This window comes from Mustela nigripes, chromosome 16, assembly GCF_022355385.1.
Source record: "Mustela nigripes isolate SB6536 chromosome 16, MUSNIG.SB6536, whole genome shotgun sequence".
NCBI classification, from domain to species: Eukaryota; Metazoa; Chordata; class Mammalia; order Carnivora; family Mustelidae; genus Mustela; species Mustela nigripes.
In genome coordinates, this window is record NC_081572.1 from 12,159,554 (window position 1) to 12,175,627 (window position 16,074).

Consider the following 16,074-nt stretch of genomic DNA (forward strand, 5'->3'; position numbering starts at 1 on the left):
ATGACTTGAACCAAAGGCAGACACCCAACCAGCCGAGCCACCGAGGCGCCAGCTCACAATTATTTTTAACCCATACCTCTCTAACCGTCAATGAGCAAAAATGCAACCTGTATCTGATTTTTTTAAATAACTGCTTAGCACATTGACCTCTTCTCCTATCCATTTTTTTCTTTTCAATAATCTCATTGATTTGATCCAGATGGCCGTTTTCACATTTTTAAACTATGCATCCCTTCTCTAAAGAAATTTTTACAACAGCTGCACTACTTTATATCATGTACACAATACATTTAAATTAAACTCTATTTTAGTTCACTGTAGCATCCAACACTACTTCTCTTTTATTCTTGAGTATTTTGTTTTGTTTTGTTTTGATATGATCTTTTGCTTATCCTTAGGTGGATGAAAGTTCACCACCTAGTAATCTTATTTTCAAAAAGTATCTTGGTGATCTAACTCTGAGGCTTTACACATCTAAGAAGGCCAGCTGTTGCCTTCACACATGAAGGAAAAGTTGTTACTGAGTCATAACATTTTGGCCTAACAACGGAGCACATGTCACTCTACTGTCTTCAGACGTTGAGACTTGCCACCAAGGAGGCTCAACTGACCTGACTTTTGCCTCTTCTTACCCCAGCCCGGATGCTTACAAAACCACTCCCTGTACAGAGGACCAAATGTTACCGAATCTCTTCAGTGGATTTTACCTGATAAAGGGTGACTCTTCTCAATCTGTATAAACAGACCTTCAAGAAAGTTCTCTCCTACCTTCCCTTCATGCTAATTGATTCTGAACCCCCTTCAGGAATATTGATTATTGTCTACTGGTTTTCTGTTTTCTGCTTAAGTTATCTATTCTCTGCCCGTCCTTTGCAGGCTGCGGGATAAAGGTCTGTCCTTCAGATCCCTGACGGGGCGCTCCACAGCACCGTCTCCACCTTCCCCAGCTCCCACGGGGATGTCCCCTCTGCTGCCGTGTTTTCACATTCTCCACATCCTTCCCACGACAATTACCTCTACCTTCACCCCATTCTTTTCTTTATGATGTTTGCTCCCCTTTCCTAGATACCATGTCTTCCAGTACTTTTGATGCTCTCTTCTGGAGTAATACCTTTCATAAGACGCTCCTTTCTCGGAGTCTTCTGTAAAATACTTTCCTTCCTTTGCTCTGCACTGTTTTGCCATAGACCCCATTATGCCTCTGTTCTCCAACTCATCTGTAAATGGCATATTATCCATCTGGATTTGGTGCTTGAGCAAAAAGGCAGGGGGCAGAACCGTGCTTCCATTACATGTCAGCTAGTGTGGCCTCCTCCTCAGGGCTGCAGTGCCAGTCCGGGTCCCAGGAAGCTCCCAGGATGGTGGACCGGGGATCTCCACGAGGAGGGGTTTCTTTGCACACCTCACAGCTCACTTCTGCAGGACTCCGAAGCCACAGGCCACCTGGAGAACTCACAAGGAGCCGCTGGCGGAGTTAGATCCGTCACCAATATTTTCCATACTGGCACTGAACCTCCCATGCATGGCACGACCAGGGATTTCCCCTCTGTTTCTTTTTCTCTGGGACTCAGAACTCTCTGCGTGAAAGCATAACTGAGGTTTAGCTCTTCCCATTAAAACTTCAAAAAATTATCCATCTTTGAGAAAAATCTATCTGAAATTACATGGTGATTATGGGCGTGAGCTCTGCAGTCAAACTGCATGGGTTTTGACCCTTCTTCTCTGCCACTTACTTAACATTGTGCCTCAATGCGGCCCCTGAAAAAACAGGGGTAACAGTAACTAGATCTTAAAAATTGTGACGGGTTAATAAGTTCCTCCATGGGAAATAAGTAATTGTGATGAGTTAATAAATTACTCCATGTAAAGCTCTTAGAACAATATTAGGAACATAATAAATGCCCCACAAATGTTAAAAATTATCATTACCTTCTCAGATTGAATATTCTAGACCTAAACATTTTCTTGAAAACTCAAGGTCGTTGTGAAGACTGAAGTCCCCGGGGTGGCACAATACAGTACATCCCCCAGGCCGCCCTTTCCGAGGAGGCCCCTGCATCACTATGAATTGGCGCTCTTGTAAAAGTGCTTTTTATCACTCTCTTCAATCTTAACCTCTGTCAGGTTTGCAGCTGTGACTTCTTGATGCTGGTCAATGAGCTAACACAAGCACCTTGATCTGATTTATTGCCTCTAAAAGCACTGGAACCATTTCTGAAGCAGGAATGGGACTCTCTGAGGGGGACAAGGAGAGGCTTCCCTCTGAGGTAAACATACCTGTGTCGATGCAAAGACTTTTGAGCCAAGAGGTCCTTAAAGTGAGACACTGCTTCTTTCTCATTTATTTCTACATCCCCAGCACCCAGCACAATACCAGGCCCACACACAAAAATTTTTTTGTCCTTAATTGAACCTATATGTATTGTGTGGTTAAGGGCCTTTTGGGATTTTATTTTTAGTTTTTACCTATATTCCAGATAGTTGTGGTGATGAAGATAATGCTCCGTCAACCCTTGCTTTTTAATGTATGCAAGGCAGTGGAGAAGAATCCAAACCAATTTGTAATCCTTTCCCTACTCTGTATGGTTAATACCAAAAATGAATCTTAATAACTTAAATAATGAAAACACAAACCGGAGAGTCAAAGACACAGCATATATTCCCCAACGTGAGAGTTTGTTGTAAATAATTGATTGCACTAGACATAAACACAATTACTGAACATTTACTAAATGTAGGGAAATGTATGTAAAATGTATGTAAACATATGTAAAATATTATGAATATTTTCCCTGGCAACCCAAGAACTGAAGTAATCAAGAGAGGAGTACTTGTATAAACAAGAACGAGATTCTGCTCTGCACAAGGACACGGACACAGGGTGCCAGCCACGCTGGCGTGGGAAGGGGCGGTGAACTGCTGTACACCCACACGTCCACTGTCTGGCTAACTCCGCCCCAGCTCCAAGTCTCCCCATGGGAGGCACATGGGCCCGGGCTGCATGACTTCTTTGTATAAGTCGCTGCATTGTGCAATTTCATTGTTTAAAACTTGACTCAAGGCACATTGCCCTCTTAAAGAAAATCATGCCTGTGGTAGTTGTAAAATACTACATAATATATTATGTGTAAAGCTGTGAACACTTTAAATTATTTAAATTTATAATTAAAAGAATTATAAGTGAATGCAAAATACTGGAATACTACTTTTGATGGTTTTGAACTCCAGCAGATTTTCTATCTCATCTGTTACATGGTTACAACAGAAAAATTTTAAGCAGGTATTCGAATTCTAGCACGTTTTAGAATATACATGCTTAACATCTGTCTCCCGAACTTCTTTTGGGTAAACAGCACCACCTTTCACTCTTTGGTGACTATTTGGAAAACAATCAATAGGTTATTTGTAGGAGGCAGGTGTTTCCTTGCTAGTAAAATCATTTAGCCTAACCATTTCCTGATTTAACAGATTAGGACACTTCATCAAACAATGACATTTAGTTTTACTACCTATTATTTGTTTGATGTTCAAAGATCTTAAGAGCAGGCAATAGCCACTGGAGATCAATAAAAACCATTAGATAATGTGTGTGTGCCTAAATTAGGGACAGCATTTGATGCTAGCTGTTTCTCTTACCTCAAAGACAAGTTAGGATCTCTCATGCTGCTTTCTTATTGGCGTGAGGAAATAATGTCACTCAGATGGCATTTCCTCCTCCCGAAAAGATATTCAGAACTAAGTTGTCTACCAAGAGTTACTGAGTGTACACACCTGTAACACTGGCCAACAAACAAAAAACCTATACAACCCATTTAGCTACTGACTTCCACAGTCCAGGACCATGTCAGATTTATGCCGGCTCTTTGCGCAATCAGAAAGGATATTCCCTGAGGGGGGTACGAGACATCCAATCTTCAAGGACTGAGATCACAGCGGGTTTAATAAAGAAAGAAGAACAGATGTCAATGTAAAAGGGGGAGACTGTGGAATTAACTGTAAAACAAAAAGTGACCTGCTGAGCAGCATTCTTCCAGTATAAACAATGTTAGAACATATGCAACGGCAACAACTGAGCTTATTTTTCTTTTTAGGATGGCTATTATTTTAAACACTTCTTATTTACATTGAAAACAAGTAACACACTTTAACTAGTTACATTATTAAAAAGCTGAGGCCAACTGACACTTTGTGGAAAGGGAAAAGCTGTCCTTAGGATGCTTAACAAAAAGAATTTCAGTCTGCTCCCTAAGCGAAACAGAACGGGCATGGGTGGAAGGCTACTGCATAGGGACCAGCTGAGCTCTAACCTTCTGTTTCTCGGGTGTGTCTGCCAGGCAGAGGGGCTGATCCAGAAAACTTAGTGTCCTTTGTGGCTAACCAGCCAAGCAAAGACAGCGGTAGAAGAAAGACTGTCTCTCCAGCTCCATCCCTGTATCAAATAGTCCTCAGTAGGACTGACAGAAGTTTGGGAAACACATTCTTTTACAATTAGTCAGTGCATGCCTTTCTCTTTGCTACCAACCCCTCTCCCTATCTCACAGGTACCCACATATCATCTGAGGAAGAAGGGTGACCACAGAGTTTAGTGGAGCAGGGGGCCAAGAAGGTGTTCCTTAATGAACAGGAAGCCAGACATCTGCCCAAAGAATGAACAACGGACTGACAAGGACACCCAGAGGACGCCTTATACAGCGGAGGTAAGGCTTATGATAACGTATGGTCATCTTTTACCAAGTCAAATATTTATGAAGCTGCATGGCTCAAGAGTAAAAACTAAAAAAAATAAATAAATAAATAAAAAATCTTTATTCCAATGAAAGCAGTATTTATCTCTCTTGTTCAGATGTCATTTTGTAGACATGAAATGTATTTAAGACCTTGCACTGAGACTGTATAAAACATCAGCAAAATAAAACCAAAATAACTTAAGCAATTAGAAAATTATAATTTGAAAGGGCATGTATTCAGGTCAATACATGTCGGTTGAAATACTCACTTTTCCAAATGACAGAAACATTCTTCCTAGACATTAAACTCCTGTAAGGCAGAATCTATGTTAATTCATCCTTAACCCACCCCTCCCTCTAACAAGGAAAAGCATTTAATGAATATCTGCTGAGTGACCATATGGATAAGTAAGATGAGATATACAAAGCGTTCTAAGCTACATGGCGCATGGGTGGCTCAGCAGGTTAAGCAACTGAGTTTTGGTTTCAGACCAGGTCATGAGCCAGCCAGGAGTTGGGCTCCACACTTAGCAGAGTCGGCTTAGGACTCTCTTCCCTTCTCCCTCTGCCCCTCCCTCTTTCTCTCTAAAACAAATAAATAAAAAAAAATCTTTAAAAAAATATATTGTGCTATATAACCTATTTTAATTTGTATGTATTTAATTATTGAAGGGTTAATGTTTTACTCACTTTTCAATAGGTGAGTATTTTACAAATGTATTAATTTAGTTAATATTACAACAGTAAATAATTACAAAAACAACAATAAAATCTTTGCTATTTCAACTATTCTTTTACTTTCCATGTCATACAGGAAACAAATTCAAAATTGAAGGATAAAAGTCACAAAACCATAGAACTCTAGGTTTTATCACCAGGTGTTAAATTCTGTCAATAAACCCCCAGTTATTACCGATAACATGGATGAGCACATGCAGAATTATTCACTGTTGTAAATGACAAGAAACAACTATTAAATACATTTCCAAGTAGTAGACAATTCTTTAACTGTTTTATATTCTTTGGTTAAATATTTAGCATTACTATACATACGATACAACAGAATACAAATAGCTCCCATCAATTGTACCATACTTCTAAACGGGTAGAAAAAATATATAATTTCAAAGTCTTATTATAAGAGGTTAACACCATAATACTCTACACACATGAAATACACAAGGGGTATTTTTACATTGATACAATTCATAAACTAAAGAAGCTGTTTATAAACATGAAAATGTATATAAACATGAAAAATGAAGCAAAATTTGATACTGGCTAGCTGAAATAAACTTAAGAAACCAATTGATCCTTTAAGGGCTAGAATGCATGGCTTCATAGAAACTAGCCCTCATTCTTAAGCCTCATGGGCCATCTTAAATGTCTTACAGTGTCGCACAAAACATATTACCTTTTTTTCATAGGTGTGTTTTAAATGACTTTTCTCCATTTGAAATTTATTTTCTTGATCCTGTGAATAATAAATATTTTTATTACACTTAAAGTTGCTACTAGAGTCAACGCAATTTGCAATCTAAGGAAATAAATCAATCTACTTGATGACAAATTTTATTTAAGTTTTGCATATTATTACAAGAGCCCTACCTGTCCAATCTTCTAAACTACAAACAGAAATGTGAGTAGCTATGTGTGAGGGCAGAATAGAAAACTTTAGTTATCTGAGGATGCTCCTATCTCAAAAGAGACTTCTTTACAATACAATTGGCCCTTAGGATTAGGAGATTACTTAAAGGTAATCAATTGACTCAATACAGAAATAATACATTTGAAATTATATCGTATATTAGTCTTCAGCAATTCTTGACCATGAGGCAAAAGGAAGGATCTAGAAAATGTGAAGGAGAAAGAGGAAGTTTGAAGACTAGTAGAGAGTAATTTAAAGGGAGGAAATTATTCTAAAATAATAATGTATTTAAACAAAGTTGGTTTTTTTAATGAATCAAAAAATATTCAATAAAATTATTCTTTAGTCTCTATATCCCATTAGCATCTACTTTTGTTAAAATAAATAAGATGAAAAATGATACAATGCAACAAAAGAAAAAATGGCTCCCTGTATGTCTGAGGATTTTACTTAATTGACTCTTATTTATACATATAATCAAGAAAAGGAAAGGTGAGTTTTAGCCACTGCTCTTTATAAAAATACAGGACTCACCCTTAGTTGTTGCTTTCTTTGAAGTTCTGATTCCTGGAGCTGCTGTTTTAATTGACAGATGTTCTCTTCTAGTTCTTTAATCATACCAGATGCCTACAAGAATTTTAAGAATAATGAAAAACAGTACCATCCTAGAACTTCTGGGTGAAAATATTTACTTTTCCCCCTGACTGAAGGTTTAATCAGAATTGAAATCATCTATAAATCTGAATGAAAAATATTTTTTTAAAAGTTTAAAAACTAATCTTTTAAAGTCAAAATATAAACTAAGTTCTACACAGTACTTAGAGTTACAAAAATGTAATGCTGACGTAAAGACAATGGGCTTATAGAAAACCTTTTAAATCTTAATTTTCAAAGTAAATCTACTGGAATACTTAAGTGATGAAATAGCAAGTAATTGACTACCTTAGAATTAGAGCTACAGGATTCTCTTTGTGGAAAGTTTCAGTATCAGACACAAAAGTGTGTGGATGCCAGTGAGTGTGCCTATGGACTCCTTTATGAATGTGTACGTGATACTAGGAAAGCTAAAGAATGACCCAGATTTCAAATAGTAACAGGGTATATACTTACTCTATAAGATGCATTATTGATACAACTGAGCATTTCTACTTGAATTTTTATGTTTACTCCTTTAAAAAAAGTTGGTACTTAAAAGGGTTAACTTATAGCAGAATTTAGTTTATTAAATATTTATATTATGCTCTGTATTAGAGATTCCGCATTTTCAGTATTTTAAATACCAATAAAAATTATTAAATTTTCAATTTTATCAAGAATTAAGCAAAAAAGAGACAAATTTCAAATGCCAAATAGTTTGCTTCCACATGGCTACATACAGCTCTTTGCCCAGTAAGATTAAGTAACTACTCTGCATGGCTCTATCTACCCGCACAGAATACCTTAGAAGCTGAAAGAGCATGTTCCTTTTTCAGAAGGCTTATATCAGCATCATGTTTGGTTTGTAATAGTTTCATGTTTTGTTCATAATCGTTTATAAGATGATCTTTTTCTTTATGCAGTATGTTGCGCCTAAAAGCGTAAGATAATAAAATATACTTCTAACATTTAGAATCAATACCAAAAATGAAAATTTTTAGTGAACAGAATTCAAATGCATTATCTTTCAATAGATAAGCAAGTATCCACATTTTATTTTATATTTTTTTAAGATTTTATTTATTTGACAGACAGAGATCACAAATAGGCAGAGAAGCAGGCAGAGAGAGAGAGGGGTGAAAGCAGGCTCCCCACAGAGCAGGGAGCCCAATGCAGGGTTTGATCCCAGGACCCTGGGACCATGACCTGAGCCTAAGGCAGAGGCTTTAACCCACTGAACCACCAAGGTGCCCCAAGTATCCACATTTTAACCACACACTAACAGTTTAACTTAAATGTTATGCTTCTTCTATTAAATAGGACTTCTAAAATTAACAAATGGCAATATTTAAACCAGAAACTTCTCAAGGTTAAATGCACAGGTGTGATTAATTTTGGTAAATAATTTTTAGTTAAGATCAGTACTTTACAGCCACATCTGATAGATATCTGACTTCAGACAATACCTTGCCTTTACTTCTTGTAATTCATTACATGTTATCTGGTAACATCTTTCAATTTCTAATTTTTCTTGAATTAATTTTTGTTTCTGTAAGTTACTATTCTCTGCTTCTCCAGTCAGCTGCTGGACACGGGACTCCAGTTCCTTGACCACCTGGTTCTGAAAGAATAGGACATTGTTAGGAAAGCCTCTGACTTTATAACACTTCTGTATCATTAAGTAGCCTTTAGAAAATATATACCCTATTACAGATAAGAATATAGAAAATAAATGTATCATAAATCATACTCGTAAAAATTAAATAAACCCTTAACTCAACAAGATCTTAAAAAAAAAAAAAGCTTTCTCCCATAAGAGTAAGAACATCATGATTATATGCTTTTAGCTATTCATTCAATCATGCATTCATTCAATGAGTAATTACTGAATCTGGTATTATTTCAGGATCTGGAGACAAATAAGTAATTACAAATTACAAACCAGTAAATAAGAGAGACGAAGTTCTTATCATCACAAAAGTTACATTCTCTTTATGCAACTGCTAATAAATATATATCTGGCAATGTTTTTTACTCTTCACTTGAAGCTCTAGAAACTTCTTAAAATCATAAAAATAATGTAATAATATTTTTAATTAACAATTTTTATTTAAAAAATAATATACCTATCACATTAGGGCATAAAATACTTTATTTCATAGTTGCAGTATTAGTAAATGAAATTTCATTTGTTTCATATTTTTATTTACTTACCATTTTATCAAGCACTGCATTTTCCAAAGTTTTCAAAAATATCACATAATTAAATCATTTCCCTATTATATGTTTAACTTATTTTGAATTTTTCATCTTTATAAAACTAGATCAACATGTTTATGACTACATACTTTAAAATTAGGGTAAGCAGGCATTAGCTGAAGGGACAATTGATTTTCATCTTAACAATTACACTTCCAGTAAGTATAAGTAATTAGAAAAGGTTAGGATGATGCTCTAATCAATTAGGATCCTTTTTTAAAAAATACTTTACTTATTTATTTGACAGACAGAGATCACAAGTAGGCAGAGAAGCAGGCAGAGAGAGAGGGGTGGAAGCAGGCTCCCCACCAAGCAGAGAGCCTGACAGGGGGCTCGATCCCAGGACTCTGGGACCATGACCCAAGCCGAAGGCAGAGACCCAACCCACTGAGCCACCCAGGTGCCCCCAATTAGGATCTTTTTATATTCATTCTAAGATAAACATTTAAAATAAAGTTTAAGCATTTAATAATATTACAACCCCAACATTCTTTATTCATTCCATCCTTTCTTCATTGTAATACAAATTTAGGTATATAATTTAAATTTTGGAAGCAACAGATTCTGAATTTGAGAAATGAAAATAATTACACAAAATGTAAAAACATGGTATATAGATACGGTATATAGAAAATACATACAATTCCTAGCTCAGAGTCTGACACATATCAGAGGCTCAGATTTCTTCTCCATGGATCCTATTCACTCTGCCTCATTATTAATGATCCCTCTGCCTTGGGAGTTCCTTTTAGAAGATAGTTCAATTTTCCAATACATATTCTAAATTCTCCTTGTTTCCTAAATATCGATTGACTGGAAGAAACAAAGAAAAGAATACATACTTGGCCTTCCAGTTTTAAATGGCAGAAATAAAAAATTATTTCTATTCCCTTTTCTCTTGGAAATTACACAAAAGAGACAAGATACACTAGAAACAGAAATGAAACTCTGTCTTAATAAACCCTAGGAGAGGAACTTCTATCTCTCCCTATGAAGGAATAGCTTACAGCAGATCACACTTACACCGAGAAAAAGTGAAAAACCCAAAAGACACCAAGAAAAAATAAATTCAAAGGCCTTGGAGAACTTTCAAGGCAGGTAGGACTTAAGGGGGCCAGAGAAAGAAACCTCAGAGAGCTGAGTCAACACTCCGTAAGCTGCTTTCACCTTTGAGGCATTCCCCAATCTTGGAGAATGAGGACGAGGCAAGGCAGTTAGAGCAGGGAATGGCCTAGGCAGCCAAGACTTGAGAAACCAAAATCCCTGAGAGAATGGCTGCACGTAGGAAGGGGCTTCACCCAAACAGTTTTCTCCTCAAGGAATTTCCCAAATTCCTAACATTTACAGGGAAGATGGCTAAGAAACCAAGAGAAAATACTCTGAAATGCAGACTCGTGTTTTCGGCATGTCACTGTACTTAGGAGTAAAAAATTGTAGATTATTATTCAAGGAGGAAGGCCCCAGGTAACATCAGAGACTTTGACCTCAAACTGTGTAGAAGGCCACCTAGGAGTGGAAGTGAATCAGAGGTACAAGGACTGCAACCCAGCCTTGAGTCACCTCGGTCCCTGAATGGATCGAGGGGAGCTGTCTCCACACCAGACACCTCTCCTGGGTCACAGTGGCATCTCTCTGGGGAAGATAACGTGATCCAGAGCATTTACTATCTTTCATACACAACGTCTAGCATTCAGTTAGAAAATACCAGGCCAATCAAAAATTAGAATCAAGAAGGAAAAAAATAAAACAGAAATCAACATGCAGAACGGCCCAGATACTGAAATCTAAAAATCTGTGAGGAATGTTACATGACTCAAAATACAGAGGAAGATCTGCAAAATGAAATGATGATCAAATAGAAATGTAGGACTACTCCAAGAAAGCATGACCCATGGCTGGAGATCTTAGAAAATGTCATCAGAACATAGTTATCCAAACTAAGTGGGATGCAAATAATCTGTTGCTTGGTTCAACAATAACATATACACAAGTTGTGACTAGAGCATCTCTGAACACAATCTGGCATCAAAGAATAAGCAGGAAAGTCTGGGCTAGGTGAAAAATCACACAAAGCCAACTTCACAGGAAGCGAATTATGACTGAGGTCAATTCAGGGAAAGAAACCACAGTATGAGAAGACTTACAGCACCTGTAGAATAATAAATGCAACAGAACTCACTCATGTGGCGAGTTGGTCATTTTATCATCACCCTGCATAGTAAGACAGTTATTCATTTTATTATTTTTTTAATTTATTATTGTTTTATTTTTACGATGCATTTTCAAGGCATTTTCCTAACTCTCGTGTTGTCTTACATAAAATAGACCCAGAGTAAGTAAAATAAATTTAAGGGAAAGCACTTAGATGTATTTTGAAATACCTTAAGGACAACAATATTTAGGCAAAGTAACCTTTTTCAAACTGTATACAAAGAACTGAGAGGATAAAAAAGTAACAGAAACCTCAAAATGGGGTAAAAAATTATTCAGGAAAAAAGATGCTCTTGAATCACTGCCTTGCAGGCTGTGACAGACAGTGTAGAGGAGAATTCTGGGTAGAGAAGATCAGGATAAAGAAACGAACAAGTAACTGTATAGTTAATGACAAACAGATTACCTTGTGTGCCAAGAATACCTTCCCACATCGTGAACTCAAAGGTGGCACCCGGAAGATGAGGTTGTTGTTCTTGAATGGGCATGGCTTATAAGTAGAAGTTATAAAAGGCATTAGATTAGTACCTAAAGTTCTCGATCATGGGTAAATGGGACAAACTGCATTTGTGGGGTATGGAACAAGAGGAGACAGGGAGAGCAACTAGCGGGTTACTAGAAGGGTCTTGGAATGAGGCAACAATGGCCTGAACTCAACTGGTAGCTGTGGAAACAGAAGGAAAGAGAGAAAACCCAAGAACAGTTTTGGAGTAGTAAATAGTATGATTAGGTAAAATACCAAGTAAAGAAGATGACAAACAGCAAGAATTCTAAATCTTCCAGGCTCAAAATCTAATATGCCAAGAGAATTATAGGACATTGGGAATTAGAGAAAGCTCAGCAAAGAGTATTATTTTGGTAGGAAATATAAAACAAGATTTTCCAAGTTATTAAGAAATTATAAAATAACCAATGGGCCTTCGGTTATGCTAGAATAAGATATAAGGACTGGAGATACAAATGTTGGAATTTTACACACAAACATTTGAAATGCTATAGGAGATAAAAATTAGAAAGGGTTAGTAACTCAGCAACTATTTACAGTGGCAAAAAGAGTGACATATTTTATCTTATTTCATAAATTTACTGAAATATGACAAAAAGGCATACAAATCTTAGGTACACACTTTAATATCTATTTACAAACTGAAAACACCCATGAGCCACTATAAGATGTAAATTTTACCAGCCATTCTGAAGCCTTGTTTGTCATCCTCTCTGCACAAGCAACCACTATTCTGACTTTCATCACAAAAAAACTAACTTTGGCTTTGTTGAGTTTCCTATAAATGGAATCATAGAGTACTGTTTTGGGTCAGGTTTCATCATGCATATTGTATGTCTGAGAGATTCATCCATGTCATGGGGTATATCCATAATTAAAACTTTTTCATTGCTATATATAGTTCTCCCTTGTGTGAATGTACATAAAATAATTTATCCACTTATTGATGGCTGTTTTCAGTGTCTGGCTATATAAAAATAATATATACATATAATATATACATAATATATATTATATATAAATAATATATTAAATATATTAAAATAAAATAAAATATATATATTAAAAATATATATATGTATATATAATGTTGCTTATTAACACTTCCATAAATACTTTATGGTACATATATATGCACTGATTTATTTTGGTTACACTTCCTGCAGTGAATTTGCAAATGATTTGAGTCACAATTGATTTGAAACCTATGCCCATGCAAAACTCTGTTAAGTGGGTACTGATAACAGCTCTAGTCATCATTGCCAAAAAGCAACATAAACAAGATATCATTCAATAGATACATGAGTAAAAGTATGGTACATCCAGATAACTTAATGTTATTCAGCAATACAAAGAAATGAGTTTTTAAGCCACGAAAACACATGAAGAATCCTTATTTGTATAATTGTTTAGTGAAAGAAACCAGTCTGAAAGGGATACATCCTGTATGATTCCAATAACATGACATTTTGAAATAGACAAAACTAGGCAAACAGTAAAAAGATCAGTGGTTCCCATGGATTCTGGGGAGAGGGGCAAGGGATGAACAGAGTAAAGCACAGGTGATTTTTTAGAACAGTGAAAATATGTAGGACACTATAATGACGGATACATGAGAAGATCCACTTGTCAAACCACATGGAATTTTAAGGCACAAAAAATGAACTCTATATTATGCAAATTTTAAAAATCACTTAAGAATTGGGAAGAAATGCAGACTGACAAGGGAATCTAGTTATATTATATGAAAAAACTCATTGAAGGGATGGTGTAGAAGTGATAGCCTAAGCAATTTTAAAATGAGTAGAGCCTGTAAGACCAAAAGCAAAAAAGAGCGCTCACAAGTACTGCACTCAAAGTTGGTTCTCATGGGTTATGGGTTAATAACTCTGATACCGGTATACACGGTATACACGTATACGGGAATGCAACAATTAAGTAACAATGAAGGAGGGTGGTGGAAGTCAAGTTTCCACTTGGATTAAGAATTTACAGACTCACAATGGGAAGAGGCTAGAACAATCCATGTGGTAATTTATTTGAGTTACTGATATAAGTAAAAAATTGTGTTTAGATAGAGATGATTACATATAGAAATAGAAATATTTAGAGAAATGTATATATGCACAGGTTAGTATATGCACAGACACTCCCTTGCTCCATCAGGTAAAAGGGCATAAAAGAAAAGACACCCCAACAGTAATGAGTGCACCTAACACACAGATCTTGCTTTCTGATACCTTCTCCATGGTATCCGCACTGATGGGGAGATGTCAGAGGGGCACAGGAACCCACTGAAAGATGTCCCACTGGCCAAAGCTGGAACAATGTAAACAACAAAATGAAGAAATACTGGACTATCACCCAGAGTATTAAATAAATACCCCAAGTCCACACTGATATAAATAAATGATTCAATAAATGAATATATGAGAAAGAAAAGACAAATCTCCCACACAGAAAAACTTCAAACAATTTATATAGCTACTCCATCATCAAGTATGGTGAGCGGAAGGCCCTACGTCTTAAGCATGGGCTACACAGAGTCATTTTCTACCAAAGAGGACAGTATGGAAATGTGGGGGGTAACTTTAGGGTGAAAACCCTAACAAACCCTACCCTTGATCAGCCCGGTGATCAAGGTTAGTATCAAAAGTGATGTCACTGGGGTGCCTGTGTGGCTCAGCTGGTTAAGATCCGACTCTTGATTTCCACTCAGGTGGTGACCCCAGAGTCACGAGATGGAAGCCAGCGTTAGGCTCTGCGCTCAGCAAGGAGTCTGCTTGTCCCCCTCCCTCCCCTCCCTTGCATGCACTTTCGCCCTCTCTCAAAGAAATAAATAAAATCTTTTTTTTTTTTTTTAAAGTGATGTCATTAGTTTCACATACCACGGATACAATGTGATGAGAACAGCACTGCACCTGTGGGATCCTACGGCCTCAACCCAGAGCCCCAGACTAATCATAAGGAAATCACGAGACAAAATCCAACAGAGGAGCATCCTACAGCACGCCTGACCCACATTACTCAAGACTGTCAAGGTCATAAAAAACAAGGAAAGCCTGAGAAACTGTCACAACCAATAGTCAACTAGAGAGACCTAACAACTAAATGTAATGTGACGTCCTGCACGAGATCCTGGTCAGCAGAACACTGCATAATAACTAAGGAAAACTGAATAAACTGTGGAGTTAGTTAATAATAGTGTATCACTGCTGACCCACTCGCTGTAACAGCAAGATGATAATATAGGAAATGGGGGGGTGTACGGAAACTGTGTACCGTCTTCTCAGATTTCCTGCCAATCTAATACTGTTTTTTAAAAAAGATAAAATCTACTTTTAAAAAAAAATGATTATTGAATTCAAAATGATGAACTACTGCTATTTGGGGCTTCTTTATCATTTTGAGGCTGGGAGAAGAACTGCCGGCGGCGACTACAAATGACAAATTCCAGGCCGCTCAGAGGGGAGGAGAGCCGCGCCACAAGTTATCACGGGTCTCTACTAACAGCAGCTGGTAACGGCTAACAAAATTCTCAGGTGTCAAAGGCCCTTTGAGACTCTTTAAGGTTGGGGTTCTTAAACTTGATACAGGTCCATGAACACAATTCAGAGTGTCAGGAAATTAGAATGGAGAAGGAAATCTCATCTTAATTTTCACTATCCTAACTGGAAATCTCATCTTAATTTTCACTATCCTAACTGGCCTTCAGCATTTCCCTTCAACTAAGAATATGGTCAGCAAACCAAAGTAGTTATCATATATCACAGATATTTTTATAGTCCATCATAGTTTGAGATAATCACTAAATATTGCTTATCTTCATCCTTATTCATAAATTAGAATGTTCTCAGACCCCCTGCTAAATCTTGATATTTATTGAATTTAGAAACATATATTACTTTATCATGACTTTTACTTGTTAATATTTTGATAACTATAACTCAATAAAATTTCTTCTCTTTGTAATTTTAATATTTTATTAAACCTAAAAATATTTTCCTAAGAAGGACTACATAGACTTTATAAGATAGCCAGCAGGATTCATGATACAAAAAAGGTAAAGAATCCCACTAACAGAGCCT

General features: G+C 36.6%; 1 protein-coding gene across 7 annotated transcripts in view; it reads right to left on the reverse strand.

The window, feature by feature from the left end:
* The window catches only part of CEP112 (centrosomal protein 112), a 461,470-nt gene that overhangs the window by 346,635 nt on the left and 98,761 nt on the right, over positions 1 to 16,074 (reverse strand). For all 7 annotated transcript variants that reach the window (XR_009400487.1, XM_059380609.1, XM_059380606.1 and 4 more), the window contains 4 exons: positions 8,478 to 8,632; positions 7,815 to 7,944; positions 6,910 to 7,002; positions 6,142 to 6,201 (listed from right to left, as the gene is read on the reverse strand). Coding sequence is in view for 6 of the 7 variants with exons in the window: in XM_059380609.1 (XP_059236592.1) it covers positions 6,142 to 6,201; positions 6,910 to 7,002; positions 7,815 to 7,944; positions 8,478 to 8,632 (438 nt within the window). In the remaining variant the exon portion in view is untranslated. The remainder of the gene's footprint in view (positions 1 to 6,141; positions 6,202 to 6,909; positions 7,003 to 7,814; positions 7,945 to 8,477; positions 8,633 to 16,074) is intronic.